Source organism: Oncorhynchus kisutch, unplaced genomic scaffold, assembly GCF_002021735.2.
Source record: "Oncorhynchus kisutch isolate 150728-3 unplaced genomic scaffold, Okis_V2 scaffold1155, whole genome shotgun sequence".
NCBI lineage: Eukaryota > Metazoa > Chordata > Actinopteri > Salmoniformes > Salmonidae > Oncorhynchus > Oncorhynchus kisutch.
In genome coordinates, this window is record NW_022263100.1 from 14,515 (window position 1) to 36,023 (window position 21,509).

Genomic DNA, 21,509 nt, shown 5'->3' on the forward strand with positions numbered 1-21,509 from the left:
TCTTGTGTCACTGCAGAGGCAGTGGCCTTTACTCCAGAAGTGATCACCTGGTACATGCCCAAGCACATAGACCCACTTTTCTCCTCTGATGCCTTCACCATGTTGGAGGTGTACATGGGAATTGACGCTAAGAGGCTGGACACTGAGGAAATGGCTGCCAGAAACTACTCGGTTTTAGTCACAGAGGCTCATATTATTGTTGAAATTCCGGTGGGGGCGGTTGGCGGCTACTTCAAGGTCAGCATTGGATGAGTAAAATGTTCCTGTCTTATTTGTAGAGCCCTTTATACTATAGCAGTTGTCAGTGCTTTGCAGTAACCCTTTACCATCTCTCATGGGTAAACTCCTAGAAACGTTGTCTTGTGTAAAACGTTTCTTATTGAGCAATTGTTTGCTTAACCAGGCTAATATACAATGGTTTGCAAAATTGTGAGAATTTTGCATAAAATTACACTTAAACATACTCTACCTCTTGTCTTTGCACAAAACAGAAAATGTACTGAAACGGGGAGGCAATACCTGGACTTACCAAATAACAAATGTCAATTTTCAACTTCCATTGTACCGCATTTCAAAATGGTTTCCTTTGTTTGCCAATGAACAGACACGCCCTTAGACACAGTTCCTGAGCAGGCAGTGTTTGTGCTTGAGTTGGGGACCTTCAACCTTGATGTGGAGCTGCTGAACATCACCTTTCCCACCATGGTGCTAACTGTTGCAGAGTGCAACGCCAGGGGCTTCAATGTTCAAGAGCAGAGATCCCCGGACAACACCTTGAAGACCTTCAGGATGGAGGTGCCCTTCTCAGACCCGGTGGTCTTTAAGGAGGTGTGTTTCTGTTAAATGCAAAGCCACACGCAGTGATTTGTTCATGCCCTAATAAGTGGGCCACCAACAAAATATAAATAATGGCACAAATGTACTTTGTATCCCTCATTTACTCAAGTGTTTCCATTATTTTGGCAGTTGTATGCATTTGATTTAGAGGAATGAGGGCAACATTACTATAAGTATATAGTTTGTTTTAATAGTCCCCATATGTACTTAGTTGTCACTTGATGTTGAATAGAGTTCTGTTGCAACAATGCTGACCAATGCTTTTAACTTCACTACAGAGAAGGGCGGAACAAGGTGTCACAACCTTCACGCTTCAGCTGATCTACGGCCTGGTCATCTTTCCAGAGTACGCTCCTTTCTCTCACTCTGCCGTTGTGGACGCTGTACTGCTGGACATTGGTATGCCTCTGGACTACGCCAAACTACTGTTGAATGGTTTCCTCTCGTTAATGATTGCCCTGAAGGGAAATTGGCAGTGAAAGACCAACTAGCCATACTGTAGGGTTTTCCTATGCGGTCTTTCTACAAAGAAAATGTTAAGCTTTAGAGTATTTGGACCCAGTTTCCCTGTTCCTGATTTGCCAGGATTGTGTTTATTCAGTCCCACCGTAGCAAAACATTTTGCAATCTAAACAAGGGTTTCTTCTTGGACCTTCCTGTTTTTTGTGCTTAAATAATGAACACAACCCTGTTTGTCCTTGTAGTGCCACCCTCAGTCACTGGCAACTGTGATCAGGAGAACTTCCACATCACTGTGGACTACAGGAACCAAGAGCTGTTCTTGTACCTTCCTGTTTTTTGTGCTTAAATAATGAACACAACCCTGTTTGTCCTTGTAGTGCCACCCTCAGTCACTGGCAACTGTGATCAGGAGAACTTCCACATCACTGTGGACTACAGGAACCAAGAGCCCTTTTTTGTGGTCTTGGTTGGCAAGCGGCTGCTTAACCATGAGTTTGCTCAACAGTATTTAACAGAGGGCGACACAGACTTCACCATCACGTTGCCCTTCTCTTCGCCGGACGCAGTGTTTGAGGTACGACGCTCTCCCAAAACATGTTAACCTAAATTGCTGCAGCTAGCCTTGCATTCCTTACCCTGTATACATGCATACAATATTGGACTAATGAACTCTCCCATTGGTTCCCAGTCGGTTCACTCGTCCTCTGTCAGGAGCAGACTGGATGTGGCTCTGTTGAATCCTTACAACAACATGACCATCAAATACTTTTCCCTGGCTTGCAGCTTCCTCAAAACGCTGACTGGTTGGTTCTCAAACAATTACTTACGATAAATTGTCATTTAACATGGTTACCAAACCTGGGTTCCTTGAAAATACCGTGAGTCTAAATGGTAGTGCCAGATGGGCATGGTTTGCATTTTTGGTGCTATTCCATTGGTTCAAGCTCAATAAGTGTAACAAATACAGAACCCAGGTCTGATGGCTACCTGTCTTTTGCTCTCCCACCTCCAAGAGTGTTTCTCTAACGGAACGATGACTGCGCTGGCAGTGAAGGTGGAGTCTGCTCCCGGTCTGAACCCCGGTCAGCTGACCCTGAGCGACCCCGCCTGTGGTCCCACCTACAGTGACGATCGCTTCGCCTACTTCCACTTCACTGTGAACTCCTGTGGCACCACCAGGAAGGTAAAATGACTATTACCCTGAGGTGATGTGTATTTATGGACTGTTTGCTTCTGCAGGCTGTAATAAGCAATTCCCCTCTACTACATAGTTTATCAACAATGTCATGCTGTATGAGAACGAAATCTCCTTGCCAGATGAACTTGAGGTGAAGCTGAATGCCACGACGTCTTCAGAGGAGGAATATCAGTAAGTGCATTACGCATCACAATTGTAGCTATTAGCTTTCATAAGGTTCATTTTTCTTCATCCATTGCTCAATACTTTGTATACAGGGAAAATGTGCCTCTACTACCAGTGTCCACTCCACTGCTTGACGTTTCCCCTATTGAAGTTGCTCACATCCCTTTTTTAGGTTAAAGGTTTCCTGCTACTATGTGGCCAACATCACTCGCACATTGGCCTTTCTGACCAGGCCGCGTGACAACGAGCCTTTTGCCGAGACTGGGACTGGTCGACTAATGGTCAGAATGAGACTCGCTCAGGGTAAGCGTGCACAAATTCAGAATTTCAACTTGACCCCTAGCCTCTAAAAGAATCTTGGAAGGTCTCCTTTACAAAACCATTCCCAAAAATGTAAGCCTTGTGATCTATTACTCTTGCGTTCTGAGATCTACAGGTGTGGCTATTTGTCAGAAGCCTCTAGTGGGGGGTGGATAGTGTTGGCTATAAATGGCTTGTGTTCATTGGGGCACAACAGGATATGATAAACGAGCATTTCTTAATGGACAAGTTCAGATGGTGCCCACTGAACACGACCCCCGGTTGTCTTGTTCTGTGTTCTAGACGCCTCGTATAACACGTTCCACCAGGAGGAGGACTATCCAGTGGTGAGGTACCTTAGACAGCCTCTGCACTTTGAGGTGGAGCTGACCACGTCCTCTGATCCCAAGGTAGCGCTGGTGCTTGACCACTGCTGGGCCACCCTCAACGAGGACCGCGACTCCCGACCCCGGTGGAATCTCATCATTAATGGGTAACATGTTTTTGGGCCTAAACAAGTGTTATTCCACAGGTGTGGTTCCTGAGTAATTAGCAACCTATCATGCTTGGCAGGCCATTTACTTTGGCTACCGTGGCTATGCCCCCATCCATAGGTCGAGTGGTCACAATGCTTAAAAACGATGTGAGCCATGTGTGGTCTGTCAGATCTCCACCCAATTTCACATGCTTGTTATCACTGAGTGGTCCCTGCAGCATATCATAGGAAACGAACTTATGCTGCATCAAACGACTCTAAACCGCGTTGTCTGAAAAGCATCTAAACAATGTTTTGTGGCGTTGAGAAAAAGTTCTTCACAACTTTATTCCAGCTTTGCTTGTAAAATATATCAATGTTAACGTTATCATCTAGTCTAAATAACAGGTTGACTTGTTTTACAGTATGATGCGGTACAAGGGAGCCATGTAAGTCTAGTATAGAAAGTATGGCAGCCATGTTTGTCAAGCAAGAACTCCTAGAATGCTGTTCACTGCGCCCGTTGCCTGAGATCTTAACTTAGTTTGGCCACTTCAGCATGTGATAATGTTTGTACTTGTTACGGCGTACACATGACAAGTAGTTTACAGGTAACTATACAAAACGCCAATTGTTGTCACTTAGCACGAAAGCGAAACAGAGTTGCAAGATATAGCACAATCCATTATTGGGGGTTAAGTCCTTGGAAGGTATTGTGAAGAGGATGATGCAGGAAATATTACTAAGATCTGGGAATTTATCAACAATAAATGGTGAGGCAGACAGTTTTTCTAAGCTATATACCCCTGGAAAGGGGGGTCTGATCTGGCAACCCTGAGGTACCATAGTTTACACTCTGATGCCGTGTTCAAATCAACTGACGACTTCAGTGCATTCAAGACAATGGGGGTACTCCAGTTGAGATCACCATTAGTCTGACAGACGCTTACGTGATAACCCGACTGCATTGTATGGTGTTAGCTCATATTCAGTACCTCCTTCAAGTGTTTTACACATGTGTCCATTACAATCTAGGCAAGAATCAGAAAGCATGAATAAAACCCTAAGTACATTATACTTACGGTACGATGCAGTAGAAACGACAACACGTGACACAGAAAATAAGGCACTTTGATAGGAATACACGCATGTCCACAGTTATTTGTAAGGAAGGCAATAAATGTTCAAGGACTGTATACTTGATCTGGGGAAGTGCTTGGGTTTTCTTTTGAAGGAAAGTTTGTCCGGCTCATTAAATTCTCAAATATAAATGGTCTGCAACAGTGAAATGGGCTACTTTTGTGAATGAATGAGGCAAAATTAGAAGTTGAAACGGCCTCTAGAAAATTAGCAGGTAGTGTGCCTTTGGTCTGAGGTCAGCGCGGGTTAAATGTCCACATGTTGGAACGGTGAGTGCATTCTGACATCACGCGCATAAAATCAACTCCCACTGGGGTGACTGTTGAAGATATTTGGAACTTGTGTGTGTGAAAAGGTTAATGTTGGCATTACCTACACCTTTTTACTCAATGTTATCCTTTTGGTTTGCTACAGTTCAGTGTTGTGCCAAGCTGATGGTCATTCGAATGGAAATCAAGAGCGGCTGGCAAGCTTGGCTTGCCTTTCCGATTGGTTTCATACAACTGCTTTTAACACTGACTGAATAGTTGTTGGTTTTGGGTTGAATTCAGGCACAAGTGACCGCTTGTGTTTAAAACAGTTATTGCACTAAACCTAAAGGATGGTTCAGATGCCTGTGCAGCATGGATGTTTGAAACTGAATAGGATCAGTTGACAGGATCCCCAGAAGTTGATGCCGCTTTCAATGGAATTTCCTGTCCTAGAGGAATGCGCTAATTGGGAGTTGCTAAACATGAACAAATACCACGGTCAAGTGTAGCAGCATCTTGCTAACCTTATTTAGCTAGCTAATGTTCATATTTTTAAAAAAAATGTTACTACATTTTTTTATTTGGGTGAGCACTATGCCACAGATGGACATGCTGGCCTAATTTTTATCTCAAGAATTTAAATTGGGTTACTATAGAAAGATGACTTCTTATTCCTACCTTGTAATGGGCTACAATGACTTTGCCCATGATTATGCATGCTGCAAATGACACTTTATTTTGCGGGTGCCTTTTCAGTATCTGGCTGCATGTTACACCAAGCAGTGTAGTGAAGCAACTTTATTTGTCAAAACCGTTCATTTGGGGGATCGGGTTTGCTTTGAAATCATGCAATTTGACCATTTTTATGAATTGGTATCAACCTAAATTTGGCCATGTGGACACGGCGTAACTGTTTATTAAATCAGCAATGTCATAGCAGTTTTAAAAAAAACGGCTGAAATGTTTTGTATATCATAGGAAAAGACAACATTCACATGGCTGTGCACAAAATGGGGGGTAGTTCAGATTTGTCACTTCAGCTGCAACTATATCGTTGTGCAAAATCCTTACCATCGTCTGTCAGCTCAAGTGATTTGTACTGGTGTGGGTGTTTCTCTTAATGTAACGTCTTCAGATTTCACAAATTCCTTTTTGCTAATATCTGGCAGTTAAACCGTAAAGGATAAACCTCCCAAAGATGCAAATTAAAAAAGTAGGCCTAAACTGTCAATGCGTAGGTTACTTTGTATAGTAGAGCTGCGCCCTTCACAGAAGTCCTCCATGTGACTCCGATGCCGTGGGTGTGGAATTTATTTTGTGACCAATTTTTCTCCAACAGCGGAAGAATTGCTCTGGCGCATTGCATGAAATTCTTGTTTAAAATGAAGTACTTGTGTTGCAAAATATGATTGCCTTGTTGATGATACCGACTGTCTATTCGGCAACTTTGGTTAAACCACGATCAATATTCTGGTCAGACTACAGGCGACCTTTCTGGATCATTTAGAGGGACATCTCACCTCATGTCAATGGAATTGAATATACATGTTTGACATGTCATTTAACAAGCCATTGCAGTAGACCAAAATAAATATTGTTGACGCAATTTCTGTAAAATAAAATAAAAACGTAGGATTTGGGGTGCCGAGGAAGCGGTTTTAATGTTACCGTCTCCCGACTTAAACTCTAGACGGTAGAAATCTATTAAATTGATAGTCAACTTATTAACTTCGTATCCTCCTTGCAGCTGCAAAAACCCCAGCCTTATGATTCAGTACTATACAAGTTGGTTTAATTGAATTACTAGCTAACTAAATAACAGGCTAAACACACAGGTGACACAATGACAGCTTGTTACAAGGTTTCTCTTCACACCCCCCACTGTTCCGTAAGGGACGCTTATCATTGATACATTTTTGAACACACGAACCGGCACCAGCTTGGAGTAAAAGCATGAATGTATTTGTGGAAAGGTAGGTGGTTGGTCTTCTCTGATTGGCTACCTGAGGTCACAATGTCGTTGGTTGTCCGTGGCTCCAATGACTAGTCTTGAACAGAACTACAGGATGGATTTTCCTTTCACACGTTCTGGAAGATAGGCTAATCAACCCTGTTGCTGATTCCTCAGTGGGTGATGAGTAGGATGGTTTGGATGTGGTAGCAGAATGGTCTTTAAGTTAATTTTCTAGGTTAGGAAAGTTCCAAATGTCTAGCTTGCGCCTCACGGTTTTCTGGTCTAATGTTACTTTCTGTTACCATTCCTTTTATGCACTCAGAGATTAGCTATAGAAAATAAATGTCATATTGGTTTTTATTTTGTGATTTTTTTACTAGAAATGTGCTTACTCTACAGGTAGGTTGTCTCTAGCCTTTACATTGTATATGAAATATGTTTGTTCCAGACCAAGGTGATTGTTGGTTAAAGCCTGTTAGCAAAAACATTCCTTTAGTTCATACTGGAGGGGGAGAAAGAACTCACTTCTGCTGTAAATCGATCTGATCCTTACAGGACAGTCATGACACCACCACAAGACTTCGTACACAAGGCGGTTGGGGTTTGCAGCGTTTTCTTGTTCATAACTTAGTCCCTCTCTCTCTCCACTGGCAGCTGTGAGAACCCCGAGGATCCATACCGTGTGGTCTTCCACCCGGTAGAAGCTGACGCCAGGGTCCACTTCCCCCCTCACGTCAAACGCTTTGAGGCCTATATGTTTTCCATCGCCGATGATGCGGTTGAGCCGAGTGGCCAGGTAACAAAGTTCACCCAACAATCTTTATTCTTTAATTTTGTGTGTGGCAATCATCCCTTTAAAAGAATTTTAACAAAAAAACTGACACCATCAAATCTTTGATTCCTAGGTCTTTGTCCATTGTGATGTGGTCATCTGTGATGCCAGTAGTCCCACTGGCGGCCCCTGTAGTGGACAATGTGTGAATCAGGACAACCTGAAAAGAGGTAGGTCTTGTTTTATGCTTTTCAGACCCTGGCAGACCATAACTGAACTAATAGGTTCGCTCTCTCTCAACAGGTCAACGACATGTCAAAGACCTCTTTGAGGAGCGTCATGTATATGTTTCTTCTGGATACATTCTTTGGGTGTAATGTATTGTTCTAACATGACAAATAAAGTGTTCTATATAAAACAATCCTAACCGTTGGAGCTACCTTAACACCATGTCGTAGGCTTGTCATCAACCCTTTTGTAAGCATGGAACTCTGAACCATCCACCGGAGGGAGATAAGTGTTGCACACCAATTTCCCGTCTAGGACAAACAATGGGTGACGAAACAAAAGCTTTCCATTGTCCAGTAGGATGAACTGACTCAATGTTATAGCAGATGGTGGTTTCCCAAAGTGAAACCAGCAGGGCTGTGGTTGGATGCAGTGTTGGTAATTTTTCAACTGAAATTACAACTTTCCTTGATACCTCTCACTAGCTTGGTTTCCATCCAATATGGATATTTTTTCAATGATATGCATGTCAATCTCTCATGGCTCAAATGGGAAGAGCATGACTTCATCGCTACTTGTTTGTGTAAGAAGTGTTGACAAGCTGAATGTACCGAGCTGTCTGTTTTAAACTCGCGCACAGCTCGGACACCCATGCATTCCCCACAAGACATCTCTTCACAATCTCCAAGTCCGATCTACGAAGGTAGAGCCATGAATATGTTGCAATCTATTCCGCATCAGGATAAGATTTCAACACACACCGTACGGAACAGCGGGGACTGAAGACACTCCTTAAAGTTGCGAGCTTGCACCGTGGGACGGTTTCATTGCTCCAGACCACCACAAGGGGAGTTTGCGCAATCATTATGCATTTGGGTCCCAAAGACTAATTTTGACACGAGCCACACTTGCCTTGTGGCGCTCAACGAAGATTGCTGACAAAACAGATGGAAGTTGTCTTAACGAGTCAAGCAAATGTACAATTTGAGAGGAATGTGATAATGTAGAGACGTGGCTATATATATATATTTGTCAAAGTTAAATTACGAAAATCTCTTTAGCCTGTGTTAGGAGAATGAATTTGTAATTTGTCTTTCAGGGACTGTTGAGAACCAACAAACCAGGATGTTGTCTTGTGAAACAGTGGCTGTAAAGCATCTAGCTGGCTAAAGCATTGACTGCACAATTGTAAGCTTGCCTTGCAATGCAGCTAAAGTAACATGGCTAGCTATTTACTTGCTTGAGTCGGATTAAAAATAACTGTTGCCGCTCTGGGTATGGACCCTAAAACGTAGTTCTGAATATATATTCATACCAATCAATGAACCTCAAGTCTGAATGGCATTAATGAAGCCTAGAGTAGAATATACCTTTTATTGTGCCAAGGATGCAAGACCTATATACACGTATTTTAGTTAATACCACTTATGAGATTCCCATCTTGTAGCCTGTACATTGAATATATTCACCAATCATGTACTCTTCCTTGGCAAATAAAGGTGTGGTTCTGGTATGACAGACACTTTCAGTCATATAAACGATGCGGTGTCTGCATGTATGTATTACAATTGTACACTTCAAAAGTGTTTACTGCTCCTGGGATATCAATGATTACACATTGTAACTATACAATAGACTAAACATGATTGATTTGTAATTCATATATACAGGAAAAAAACATATGCATATCTAACTCCATTAATCTGAGGACACTGGATAGTATTTCAACCAGTGGAGAATGTGAAACACTTTATTGAAAGAAGTGCATTTTATAATATTATACGAGTTCAATCTTGGGCGGGCAGGTGGGTAGAGCGTTGGACTAGTAACCAGAAGGTCGCAAGATCAAATCCCTGAGCCGAGAAGGTAAAAAATCTGCCCCTGAACAAGGCAGTTCCTAGGCCGTCATTCTTATCTGACATGCCTAGTTAAAGGGTAACTACACCCCAAAATCGATATGTCTTAATTGGTTTCCTGCTATATTGGCACAGATACATAGATGAGTCTTATCTTCTTATGGCTTCTTATCTTGTCCAGAGGTGCCCAGAGTAAAATGCCTGCTACTCAGTCCCAGAAGCTAAGATATGCATATATTAGTATATTTTGATAGAAAATCCTCTGAAGGTTCTAACACCGTTTGAATGATGTCTGCGAGTATAACAGAACACATATTGCAGGCAAAAACCTGAAAAAAATCCAACCAGGAAGTGGGAAATCTGAGGTTTTTTAACTCATTCCCTATTGAAGACACAGGGATATTGGTCATGTTGCACTTCCTAGATGTCAACAGGCTTTAGAACCTTGTTTGATGCTTCTACTGTGAGGTGAGGGCGAATGAGAGGGGAATGAGTCAGAGGTCTTGCAGAATGCCTTGAGCTCGTTCACATGAGAGCGAGCTCTGTTCCATCGCAATTCTACAGACAAAGGAATTCTCCGGTTGGAGCATTATTGAAGATTTATTTTAACAACATCCTAAAGATTGATTCTATACATTGTTTGACATGTTTCTACAGACTGTAATGGAACTTTTTGACATTTCGTCTGCTCCTAATGAACACGCTTCGTGAGATTGGATTTGTTTACAAAACTTCAACTTGCATTTCTTTGGGGGGCCGCACAGCCCTCTGTGCTCGCCAGAGGTAGCCTGACTGCCATTAGGTACCGAGATGAGATCCTCAGACCCCTTGTGAGACCATATGCTGGTGTGGTTGGCCCTGGGTTCCTCCTAATGCAAGACAATGCTAGACCTCATGTGGCTGGAGTGTGTCAGCAGTTCCTGCAAGAGGAAGGCATTGATCCTATGGACTGGCCCGCGCATTCCCCAGACCTGAATCCAATTGAGCACATCTGGGACATGTCTCACTCAATCCACCACAGACTGTCCAGGAGTTGGCGGATGCTTTAGTCCAGGAGGAGATCCCTCAGGAGACCATCCGCCATCTCATCAGGAGCATGCCCAGGCGTTGTAGAGGTCATGGTTTTCCACTTTAATTTTGAGTGTGATTCCAAATCCAGACCTCCATGGGTTGATACATTTGATTTCCATTGATCATTTTTGTGTGATTATGTTGTCAGCACATTCAACTGTGTAAAGAAAAATGTATTTAATAAGAACATTTCATTCATTCAGATCTAGGCTGTGTTATTTTAGTGTTCCTTTTTTTTGAGCAGTGTATATTAGAAAGATTGAAAATTTATAGGGTGAAGTTGGCAATGATTATGTAGAGATATTAGAAACAGTGAAGCATTTTTTTAAAAGGATTTATTTAAGAAAGGGGAGGTGGATGAGGGGTGTGTAAAGGAGATATTGGATAGTGTGGATGTGCAAATTGATGTAGAGGATAAACAAATGTGTGATGGGGAGATAACAGTGAATGAAGTTAAAAAGATGCGATTTAAGGGTTTACAATAAATTAGAGTCCTGGAGTAGATGGGATAATTGCAGAGTTTTATAAAATATATAAACGTTTTTAGCACCTATTTTATTGGAAGTTTCTCAATATATGGAGGATAATAATAATGTTTCAGAATCTATGGTGACAGGGCTGATAATGATTTTATATAAAAATAAGGGGAGCAAATTGAAACTGGAGAATTATAGGCCAATTAGTTTATTAAATTCAGATTATAAGGTTTTAACTAAGATACTGGCAAATAGAATGAAGCAAGTTTTAAATTATATTATAGCACCTACACAGAATTATAGTGTGCCTGGTAGAGATATTGCTGATCTAATTGTATTAATTGTATGTGATAAATAAAATAGTTAAGCATAGATTTAAATAAAGCTTTTGATAGGGTGGAACATGATTTTATGTTTAGGGTAATGGATAAATATGGTTTTGGTAATACAATAATAGGATGGATAAAATTATATAAGGCGACAAAAAGTAGGGAAATGTGTAATGGGGTTTTTACTGATTATTTTATTCTTGAGAGATCTGTGAGACAGGGGTGCCCTTTATCAGCTTTATTATTTGTTTTATCGGTAGAACCTTTAGCAGCATTTCTGAAAAAAAGATCTTATAAATTGTGTACAGACTCCATAAGGAGGTTTTAGTTTGATTCATCAAGACGCAGATGATACCACTATAACAGTTAGAGATGAGGGAAGTGTAAAAAGGGTGATGGAGTGTTTTAAATTATATGGACAAGCATCAGGTGCAAAGGTTAACATGGAGAAGTCAGTAGTAATGAGTAAGATTAATGAGGGGAAATGTACTTTTAAGGTGGTAAAAGATTATTAAGATGTTAGGAGTGAAGGAAATGGAAGCTAGGGATTTGACATGGAGTGGTGTAATAAAGTTAGGAAGGTGGTAAATATGTAGAGGGGGGTAGTCTTTGAAATTAAAAGGGAAAGTAATTGTAATAAATTCATTGATGTCAATTTTTATTTTTGTAATGAACGTTTTGGATATGCCAGAATGGGTTTTATCTGAAATGAATAAGATTTTAGTAATTTTTTTATGGGATGGGAAGGGGGTGAAAAATTGCTTTAAAACTTTGATTGCAGGTTATGAGGCGGGGGGTTTGAAGTTGGTAGATTTAAATCCGGTTAGCTCAGTTGGTTAGAGTGTGTGATACGCTGCTCTCTGAAAGTAAGTAATGTCTTCTTTTTCATCTGACATTGTGACATCAGTATTACATGAGAGTTGCTTGTCATTGTTACATGACAGTTTCTTGTCATTGTTTACATGACAGTAGGTTGTCGTAAGACAAGGCTGCATGAAGTGTGAACTGGAGTTTTCTTGGATCCATAAAACAATGTGATTTTGGAGCATGCGGGCATCGATCCCACTACCTCACGCATGCAAAGTATTTGAGCTAATTCCCCAGCCGTTTGGAAATTCCGCAAGAAGCATCCAAGAGGGTCCAGTCTTGTCAGGCTATGCTGTTGGTTGACTTGTTAGTTTACGCTCCAGCACTTGCAGAGGATCGGTGCATCTCAACAATTGCGTCCAATAGCTAGTGGCCGGTTAGCTCAGTTGGTTAGAGCGTGGTGCTAATAACGCCAAGGTCATGGGTTCGATCCTCGTACTGGCTATGATGTACTTTTTGACTGTCAAAATTGTGAGTCACATGCATGTGAATTGTCAAGGTTGCCACAGAATTGAATTTAGTGAATTGCCGAAATAGCTCAGTTGGGAGAGCGTTAGACTGAAGATCTAAAGGTCCCTGGTTCAATCCCGGGTTTCGGCATTTGTATTTGTTCTTTCTTTCTGCTCTGGCTTCAAGGAAACTATCCACAGCTTTGTTTGTGGGCCTCAATGGCGTGTGCTACGCTGCTCCTCTGAAAGTAAGTAATGTCTTGCTTTTTCATCTGACATTTTGACATCAGTGTTACAGGAAAGTTGCTTGTCATTGTTACATGACAGTAGGTTGTCGTAGGACAAGGCTGCATGAAGTGTGAACTGGAGCTTTCTTGGATCCATAAAACAATGTGATTTTGGAGCATGCGGGCATCGATCCCACTACCTCACGAATGCAAAGTATTTGAGCTAATTCCCCAGCCGTTTGGAAATTCCACAAGAAGCAACCAAGAGGGTCCAGTCTTGTCAGGATATGCTGTTGGTTGACTTGTTAGTTTACTCGCCAGCACTTGCAGAGGCTCGGTGCATCTCAACAATTGCGCCCAATTGATAGTTCCCGTTTAGCTCAGTTGGTTAGAGCGTGGTGCTAATAACGCCAAGGTCATGGGTTCGATCCCCGTACTGGCTATGATGTACTTTTTGAATGTCAAAATTGTGAGTCACATGCATGTGAATTGTCAAGGGTGCCACAGAATTTTATTTAGTTAATTGCCGAAATAGCTCAGTTGGGAGAGCGTTAGACTGAAGATCTAAAGGTCCCTGGTTTGATCCCGGGTTTCGGCATTTGTATTTGTTCTTTCTTTCTGCTCTGGCTTCAAGGAAACTATCCACAGCTTTGTTGGTGGGCCTCAATGGCGTGTGCTACGCTGCTCCTCTGAAAGTAAGTAATGTCTTGCTTTTTCATCTGACATTTTGACATCAGTGTTACAGGAAAGTTGCTTGTCATTGTTACATGACAGTAGGTTGTCGTAGGACAAGGCTGCATGAAGTGTGAACTGGAGCTTTCTTGGATCCACAAAAAAAATTGTTTTTGGGGAATGCGGGCATCGATCCCAATACCTATAGCATGCTAAGCAAACACAATACCAATTGATCAAATTCCCCAGCTGTTTGGAATTGCCACAAGGAGCAACTAAGAGTGTCCAGTCTTGTCAGTATATGCTGTTGGTGGACTTGTTATTTTGCGCTCCAGCACTTGCAGAGGCTCGGTGCATCTCAACAATTGTGCTCTGTAGCCAGCGGCTGGTTAGCTCAGTTGGTTAGAGTGTGTGATACGCTGCTCTCTGAAAGTAAGTAATGTCTTCTTTCTCATCTGACATTGTGACATCAGTATTACATGAGAGTTGCTTGTCATTGTTAAATGACAGTTTCTTGTCATTGTTTACATGACAGTAGGTTGTCGTAAGACAAGGCTGCATGAAGTGTGAACTGGAGTTTTCTTGGATCCATAAAACAATGTGATTTTGGAGCATGCGGGCATCGATCCCACTACCTCACGCATGCAAAGTATTTGAGCTAATTCCCCAGCCGTTTGGAAATTCCGCAAGAAGCAACCAAGTCTTGTCCAGTCTTGTCAGGCTATGCTGTTGGTTGACTTGTTAGTTTACGCTCCAGCACTTGCAGAGGCTCGGTGCATCTCAACAATTGCGTCCAATAGCTAGCGGCTGGTTAGCTCAGTTGGTTAGAGCGTGGTGCTAATAACGCCAAGGTCATGAGTTCGATCCCCGTACTGGCTATGATGTACTTTTTGACTGTCAAAATTGTGAGTCACATGCATGTGAATTGTCAAGGTTGCCACAGAATTGAATTTAGTGAATTGCCGAAATAGCTCAGTTGGGAGAGCGTTAGACTGAAGATCTAAAGGTCCCTGGTTCAATCCTGGGTTTCGGCATTTGTATTTGTTCTTTCTTTCTGCTCTGGCTTCAAGGAAACTATCCACAGCTTTGTTTGTGGGCCTCAATGGCGTGTGCTACGCTGCTCCTCTGAAAGTAAGTAATGTCTTGCTTTTTCATCTGACATTTTGACATCAGTGTTACAGGAAAGTTGCTTGTCATTGTTACATGACAGTAGGTTGTCGTAGGACAAGGCTGCATGAAGTGTGAACTGGAGCTTTCTTGGATCCATAAAACAATGTGATTTTGGAGCATGCGGGCATCGATCCCACTACCTCACGAATGCAAAGTATTTGAGCTAATTCCCCAGCCGTTTGGAAATTCCACAAGAAGCAACCAAGAGGGTCCAGTCTTGTCAGGATATGCTGTTGGTTGACTTGTTAGTTTACTCGCCAGCACTTGCAGAGGCTCGGTGCATCTCAACAATTGCGCCCAATTGATAGTTCCCGTTTAGCTCAGTTGGTTAGAGCGTGGTGCTAATAACGCCAAGGTCATGGGTTCGATCCCCGTACTGGCTATGATGTACTTTTTGAATGTCAAAATTGTGAGTCACATGCATGTGAATTGTCAAGGGTGCCACAGAATTTTATTTAGTTAATTGCCGAAATAGCTCAGTTGGGAGAGCGTTAGACTGAAGATCTAAAGGTCCCTGGTTTGATCCCGGGTTTCGGCATTTGTATTTGTTCTTTCTTTCTGCTCTGGCTTCAAGGAAACTATCCACAGCTTTGTTGGTGGGCCTCAATGGCGTGTGCTACGCTGCTCCTCTGAAAGTAAGTAATGTCTTGCTTTTTCATCTGACATTTTGACATCAGTGTTACAGGAAAGTTGCTTGTCATTGTTACATGACAGTAGGTTGTCGTAGGACAAGGCTGCATGAAGTGTGAACTGGAGCTTTCTTGGATCCACAAAAAAAATTGTTTTTGGGGAATGCGGGCATCGATCCCAATACCTATAGCATGCTAAGCAAACACAATACCAATTGATCAAATTCCCCAGCTGTTTGGAATTGCCACAAGGAGCAACTAAGAGTGTCCAGTCTTGTCAGTATATGCTGTTGGTGGACTTGTTATTTTGCGCTCCAGCACTTGCAGAGGCTCGGTGCATCTCAACAATTGTGCTCTGTAGCCAGCGGCTGGTTAGCTCAGTTGGTTAGAGTGTGTGATACGCTGCTCTCTGAAAGTAAGTAATGTCTTCTTTCTCATCTGACATTGTGACATCAGTATTACATGAGAGTTGCTTGTCATTGTTAAATGACAGTTTCTTGTCATTGTTTACATGACAGTAGGTTGTCGTAAGACAAGGCTGCATGAAGTGTGAACTGGAGTTTTCTTGGATCCATAAAACAATGTGATTTTGGAGCATGCGGGCATCGATCCCACTACCTCACGCATGCAAAGTATTTGAGCTAATTCCCCAGCCGTTTGGAAATTCCGCAAGAAGCAACCAAGTCTTGTCCAGTCTTGTCAGGCTATGCTGTTGGTTGACTTGTTAGTTTACGCTCCAGCACTTGCAGAGGCTCGGTGCATCTCAACAATTGCGTCCAATAGCTAGCGGCTGGTTAGCTCAGTTGGTTAGAGCGTGGTGCTAATAACGCCAAGGTCATGAGTTCGATCCCCGTACTGGCTATGATGTACTTTTTGACTGTCAAAATTGTGAGTCACATGCATGTGAATTGTCAAGGTTGCCACAGAATTGAATTTAGTGAATTGCCGAAATAGCTCAGTTGGGAGAGCGTTAGACTGAAGATCTAAAGGTCCCTGGTTCAATCCCGGGTTTCGGCATTTGTATTTGTTCTTTCTTTCTGCTCTGGCTTCAAGGAAACTATCCACAGCTTTGTTTGTGGGCCTCAATGGCGTGTGCTACGCTGCTCCTCTGAAAGTAAGTAATGTCTTGCTTTTTCATCTGACATTTTGACATCAGTGTTACAGGAAAGTTGCTTGTCATTGTTACATGACAGTAGGTTGTCGTAGGACAAGGCTGCATGAAGTGTGAACTGGAGCTTTCTTGGATCCATAAAACAATGTGATTTTGGAGCATGCGGGCATCGATCCCACTACCTCACGAATGCAAAGTATTTGAGCTAATTCCCCAGCCGTTTGGAAATTCCACAAGAAGCAACCAAGAGGGTCCAGTCTTGTCAGGATATGCTGTTGGTTGACTTGTTAGTTTACTCGCCAGCACTTGCAGAGGCTCGGTGCATCTCAACAATTGCACCCAATTGGTAGTTCCCGTTTAGCTCAGTTGGTTAGAGCGTGGTGCTAATAACGCCAAGGTCATGGGTTCGATCCCCGTACTGGCTATGATGTACTTTTTGACTGTCAAAATTGTGAGTCACATGCATGTGAATTGTCAAGGGTGCCACAGAATTTTATTTAGTTAATTGCCGAAATAGCTCAGTTGGGAGAGCGTTAGACTGAAGATCTAAAGGTCCCTGGTTTGATCCCGGGTTTCGGCATTTGTATTTGTTCTTTCTTTCTGCTCTGGCTTCAAGGAAACTATCCACAGCTTTGTTGGTGGGCCTCAATGGCGTGTGCTACGCTGCTCCTCTGAAAGTAAGTAATGTCTTGCTTTTTCATCTGACATTTTGACATCAGTGTTACAGGAAAGTTGCTTGTCATTGTTACATGACAGTAGGTTGTCGTAGGACAAGGCTGCATGAAGTGTGAACTGGAGCTTTCTTGGATCCACCAAAAAAATTGTTTTTGGGGAATGCGGGCATCGATCCCAATACCTATAGCATGCTAAGCAAACACAATACCAATTGATCAAATTCCCCAGCTGTTTGGAATTGCCACAAGGAGCAACTAAGAGTGTCCAGTCTTGTCAGTATATGCTGTTGGTGGACTTGTTAGTTTGCGCTCCAGCACTTGCAGAGGCTCGGTGCATCTCAACAATTGTGCTCTGTAGCCAGCGGCTGGTTAGCTCAGTTGGTTAGAGTGTGTGATACGCTGCTCTCTGAAAGTAAGTAATGTCTTCTTTCTCATCTGACATTGTGACATCAGTATTACATGAGAGTTGCTTGTCATTGTTAAATGACAGTTTCTTGTCATTGTTTACATGACAGTAGGTTGTCGTAAGACAAGGCTGCATGAAGTGTGAACTGGAGTTTTCTTGGATCCATAAAACAATGTGATTTTGGAGCATGCGGGCATCGATCCCACTACCTCACGCATGCAAAGTATTTGAGCTAATTCCCCAGCCGTTTGGAAATTCCGCAAGAATCAACCAAGTCTTGTCCAGTCTTGTCAGGCTATGCTGTTGGTTGACTTGTTAGTTTACGCTCCAGCACTTGCAGAGGCTCGGTGCATCTCAACAATTGCATCCAATAGCTAGCGGCCGGTTAGCTCAGTTGGTTAGAGCGTGGTGCTAATAACGCCAAGGTCATGAGTTCGATCCCCGTACTGGCTATGATGTACTTTTTGACTGTCAAAATTGTGAGTCACATGCATGTGAATTGTCAAGGTTGCCACAGAATTGAATTTAGTGAATTGCCGAAATAGCTCAGTTGGAAGAGCGTTAGACTGAAGATCTAAAGGTGCCTGGTTCAATCCCGGGTTTCAGCATTTGTATTTGTTCTTTCTTTCTGCTCTGGCTTCAAGGAAACTATCCACAGCTTTGTTTGTGGGCCTCAATGGCGTGTGCTACGCTGCTCCTCTGAAAGTAAGTAATGTCTTGCTTTTTCATCTGACATTTTGACATCAGTGTTACAGGAAAGTTGCTTGTCATTGTTACATGACAGTAGGTTGTCGTAGGACAAGGCTGCATGAAGTGTGAACTGGAGCTTTCTTGGATCCATAAAACAATGTGATTTTGGAGCATGCGGGCATCGATCCCACTACCTCACGAATGCAAAGTATTTGAGCTAATTCCCCAGCCGTTTGGAAATTCCACAAGAAGCAACCAAGAGGGTCCAGTCTTGTCAGGATATGCTGTTGGTTGACTTGTTAGTTTACTCGCCAGCACTTGCAGAGGCTCGGTGCATCTCAACAATTGCGCCCAATTGATAGTTCCCGTTTAGCTCAGTTGGTTAGAGCGTGGTGCTAATAACGCCAAGGTCATGGGTTCGATCCCCGTACTGGCTATGATGTACTTTTTGACTGTCAAAATTGTGAGTCACATGCATGTGAATTGTCAAGGGTGCCACAGAATTTTATTTAGTTAATTGCCGAAATAGCTCAGTTGGGAGAGCGTTAGACTGAAGATCTAAAGGTCACTGGTTTGATCCCGGGTTTCGGCATTTGTATTTGTTCTTTCTTTCTGCTCTGGCTTCAAGGAAACTATCCACAGCTTTGTTGGTGGGCCTCAATGGCGTGTGCTACGCTGCTCCTCTGAAAGTAAGTAATGTCTTTCTTTTTCATCTGACATTTTGACATCAGTGTTACAGGAAAGTTGCTTGTCATTGTTACATGACAGTAGGTTGTCGTAGGACAAGGCTGCATGAAGTGTGAACTGGAGCTTTCTTGGATCCACAAAAAAAAATGTTTTTGGGGAATGCGGGCATCGATCCCAATACCTATAGCATGCTAAGCAAACACAATACCAATTGATCAAATTCCCCAGCTGTTTGGAATTGCCACAAGGAGCAACTAAGAGTGTCCAGTCTTGTCAGTATATGCTGTTGGTGGACTTGTTAGTTTGCGCTCCAGCACTTGCAGAGGCTCAGTGCATCTCAACAATTGTGCTCTGTAGCCAGCGGCTGGTTAGCTCAGTTGGTTAGAGTGTGTGATACGCTGCTCTCTGAAAGTAAGTAATGTCTTCTTTCTCATCTGACATTGTGACATCAGTATTACATGAGAGTTGCTTGTCATTGTTAAATGACAGTTTCTTGTCATTGTTTACATGACAGTAGGTTGTCGTAAGACAAGGCTGCATGAAGTGTGAACTGGAGTTTTCTTGGATCCATAAAACAATGTGATTTTGGAGCATGCGGGCATCGATCCCACTACCTCACGCATGCAAAGTATTTGAGCTAATTCCCCAGCCGTTTGGAAATTCCGCAAGAAGCAACCAAGTCTTGTCCAGTCTTGTCAGGCTATGCTGTTGGTTGACTTGTTAGTTTACGCTCCAGCACTTGCAGAGGCTCGGTGCATCTCAACAATATCATCCAATAGCTAGCGGCCGGTTAGCTCAGTTGGTTAGAGCGTGGTGCTAATAACGCCAAGGTCATGAGTTCGATCCCCGTACTGGCTATGATGTACTTTTTGACTGTCAAAATTGTGAGTCACATGCATGTGAATTGTCAAGGTTGCCACAGAATTGAATTTAGTTAATTTCCGAAATAGCTCAGTTGGGAGAGCGTTAGACTGAAGATCTAAAGGTCCCTGGTTCAATCCCGGGTTTCGGCATTTGTATTTGTTCTTTCTTTCTGCTCTGGCTTCAAGGAAACTATCCACAGCTTTGTTGGTGGGCCTCAATGGCGTGTGCTACGCTGCTCCTCTGAAAGTAAGTAATGTCTTGCTTTTTCATCTGACATTTTGACATCAGTGTTACAGGAAAGTTGCTTGTCATTGTTACATGACAGTAGGTTGTCGTAGGACAAGGCTGCATGAAGTGTGAACTGGAGCTTTCTTGGATCCACAAAAAAAATTGTTTTTGGGGAATGCGGGCATCGATCCCAATACCTATAGCATGCTAAGCAAACACAATACCAATTGATCAAATTCCCCAGCTGTTTGGAATTGCCACAAGGAGCAACTAAGAGTGTCCAGTCTTGTCAGTATATGCTGTTGGTGGACTTGTTAGTTTGCGCTCCAGCACTTGCAGAGGCTCGGTGCATCTCAACAATTGTGCTCTGTAGCCAGCGGCTGGTTAGCTCAGTTGGTTAGAGTGTGTGATACGCTGCTCTCTGAAAGTAAGTAATGTCTTCTTTCTCATCTGACATTGTGACATCAGTATTACATGAGAGTTGCTTGTCATTGTTAAATGACAGTTTCTTGTCATTGTTTACATGACAGTAGGTTGTCGTAAGACAAGGCTGCATGAAGTGTGAACTGGAGTTTTCTTGGATCCATAAAACAATGTGATTTTGGAGCATGCGGGCATCGATCCCACTACCTCACGCATGCAAAGTATTTGAGCTAATTCCCCAGCCGTTTGGAAATTCCACAAGAAGCAACCAAGTCTTGTCCAGTCTTGTCAGGCTATGCTGTTGGTTGACTTGTTAGTTTACGCTCCAGCACTTGCAGAGGCTCGGTGCATCTCAACAATTGCATCCAATAGCTAGCGGCCGGTTAGCTCAGTTGGTTAGAGCGTGGTGCTAATAACGCCAAGGTCATGAGTTCGATCCCCGTACTGGCTATGATGTACTTTTTGACTGTCAAAATTGTGAGTCACATGCATGTGAATTGTCAAGGTTGCCACAGAATTGAATTTAGTGAATTTCCGAAATAGCTCAGTTGGGAGAGCGTTAGACTGAAGATCTAAAGGTCCCTGGTTCAATCCCGGGTTTCGGCATTTGTATTTGTTCTTTCTTTCTGCTCTGGCTTCAAGGAAACTATCCACAGCTTTGTTTGTGGGCCTCAATGGCGTGTGCTACGCTGCTCTTCTGAAAGTAAGTAATGTCTTGCTTTTTCATCTGACATTTTGACATCAGTGTTACAGGAAAGTTGCTTGTCATTGTTACATGACAGTAGGTTGTCGTAGGACAAGGCTGCATGAAGTGTGAACTGGAGCTTTCTTGGATCCATAAAACAATGTGATTTTGGAGCATGCGGGTATCGATCCCACTACCTCACGAATGCAAAGT

General features: G+C 42.7%; 1 protein-coding gene, 1 long non-coding RNA gene and 12 other non-coding genes across 14 annotated transcripts; all 14 read left to right on the forward strand.

Annotated features, from left to right (window-relative positions):
• Window positions 1–776: 776 nt before the first annotated feature.
• Window positions 777–1,591, forward strand: LOC116365010 (uncharacterized). Its single transcript, XR_004208061.1, has 3 exons — window positions 777–828; window positions 1,116–1,236; window positions 1,542–1,591. It is a non-coding gene; the product is annotated as an uncharacterized LOC116365010 (long non-coding RNA).
• A 38-nt stretch (window positions 1,592–1,629) lies between these two features.
• LOC116365009 (zona pellucida sperm-binding protein 2-like) lies at window positions 1,630–7,981 on the forward strand. The gene is made up of 9 exons (XM_031817797.1): window positions 1,630–1,873; window positions 1,988–2,102; window positions 2,313–2,482; window positions 2,571–2,668; window positions 2,835–2,965; window positions 3,266–3,455; window positions 7,437–7,578; window positions 7,688–7,784; window positions 7,858–7,981. The coding sequence occupies exons 1-9, from the start codon at window positions 1,649–1,651 to the stop codon at window positions 7,929–7,931; spliced, it is 1,242 nt and encodes a 413-aa protein (XP_031673657.1). The 5' UTR covers window positions 1,630–1,648; the 3' UTR covers window positions 7,932–7,981.
• Window positions 7,982–12,752: 4,771 nt separating this feature from the next.
• trnai-aau (transfer RNA isoleucine (anticodon AAU)) lies at window positions 12,753–12,826 on the forward strand. The gene has a single exon. It is a non-coding gene; the product is annotated as a tRNA-Ile (tRNA).
• An 82-nt stretch (window positions 12,827–12,908) lies between these two features.
• Window positions 12,909–12,981, forward strand: trnaf-gaa (transfer RNA phenylalanine (anticodon GAA)). The gene has a single exon. It is a non-coding gene; the product is annotated as a tRNA-Phe (tRNA).
• A 601-nt stretch (window positions 12,982–13,582) lies between these two features.
• trnaf-gaa (transfer RNA phenylalanine (anticodon GAA)) lies at window positions 13,583–13,655 on the forward strand. The gene has a single exon. It is a non-coding gene; the product is annotated as a tRNA-Phe (tRNA).
• An 879-nt stretch (window positions 13,656–14,534) lies between these two features.
• trnai-aau (transfer RNA isoleucine (anticodon AAU)) lies at window positions 14,535–14,608 on the forward strand. The gene has a single exon. It is a non-coding gene; the product is annotated as a tRNA-Ile (tRNA).
• An 82-nt stretch (window positions 14,609–14,690) lies between these two features.
• trnaf-gaa (transfer RNA phenylalanine (anticodon GAA)) lies at window positions 14,691–14,763 on the forward strand. The gene has a single exon. It is a non-coding gene; the product is annotated as a tRNA-Phe (tRNA).
• Window positions 14,764–15,364: 601 nt separating this feature from the next.
• On the forward strand, window positions 15,365–15,437 carry trnaf-gaa (transfer RNA phenylalanine (anticodon GAA)). Its single transcript has one exon. It is a non-coding gene; the product is annotated as a tRNA-Phe (tRNA).
• Window positions 15,438–16,316: 879 nt separating this feature from the next.
• trnai-aau (transfer RNA isoleucine (anticodon AAU)) lies at window positions 16,317–16,390 on the forward strand. The gene has a single exon. It is a non-coding gene; the product is annotated as a tRNA-Ile (tRNA).
• Window positions 16,391–16,472: 82 nt separating this feature from the next.
• Window positions 16,473–16,545, forward strand: trnaf-gaa (transfer RNA phenylalanine (anticodon GAA)). Its single transcript has one exon. It is a non-coding gene; the product is annotated as a tRNA-Phe (tRNA).
• A 601-nt stretch (window positions 16,546–17,146) lies between these two features.
• trnaf-gaa (transfer RNA phenylalanine (anticodon GAA)) lies at window positions 17,147–17,219 on the forward strand. Its single transcript has one exon. It is a non-coding gene; the product is annotated as a tRNA-Phe (tRNA).
• An 879-nt stretch (window positions 17,220–18,098) lies between these two features.
• On the forward strand, window positions 18,099–18,172 carry trnai-aau (transfer RNA isoleucine (anticodon AAU)). The gene has a single exon. It is a non-coding gene; the product is annotated as a tRNA-Ile (tRNA).
• Window positions 18,173–19,880: 1,708 nt separating this feature from the next.
• Window positions 19,881–19,954, forward strand: trnai-aau (transfer RNA isoleucine (anticodon AAU)). Its single transcript has one exon. It is a non-coding gene; the product is annotated as a tRNA-Ile (tRNA).
• Window positions 19,955–20,988: 1,034 nt separating this feature from the next.
• trnai-aau (transfer RNA isoleucine (anticodon AAU)) lies at window positions 20,989–21,062 on the forward strand. Its single transcript has one exon. It is a non-coding gene; the product is annotated as a tRNA-Ile (tRNA).
• Window positions 21,063–21,509: the final 447 nt, after the last annotated feature.

Coding starts and splice junctions, on each gene's coding strand:
- LOC116365009 (XM_031817797.1), top strand. CDS start 1,649: ATGAACACAACCCTGTTTGTCCTTGTAGTGCCACCCTCAGTCACTGGC. Junction 2,966..3,265: donor CAGAATGAGACTCGCTCAGG/GTAAGCGTGCAC, acceptor TCTGTGTTCTAG/ACGCCTCGTATAACACGTTC. Junction 3,456..7,436: donor TGGAATCTCATCATTAATGG/GTAACATGTTTT, acceptor CTCCACTGGCAG/CTGTGAGAACCCCGAGGATC.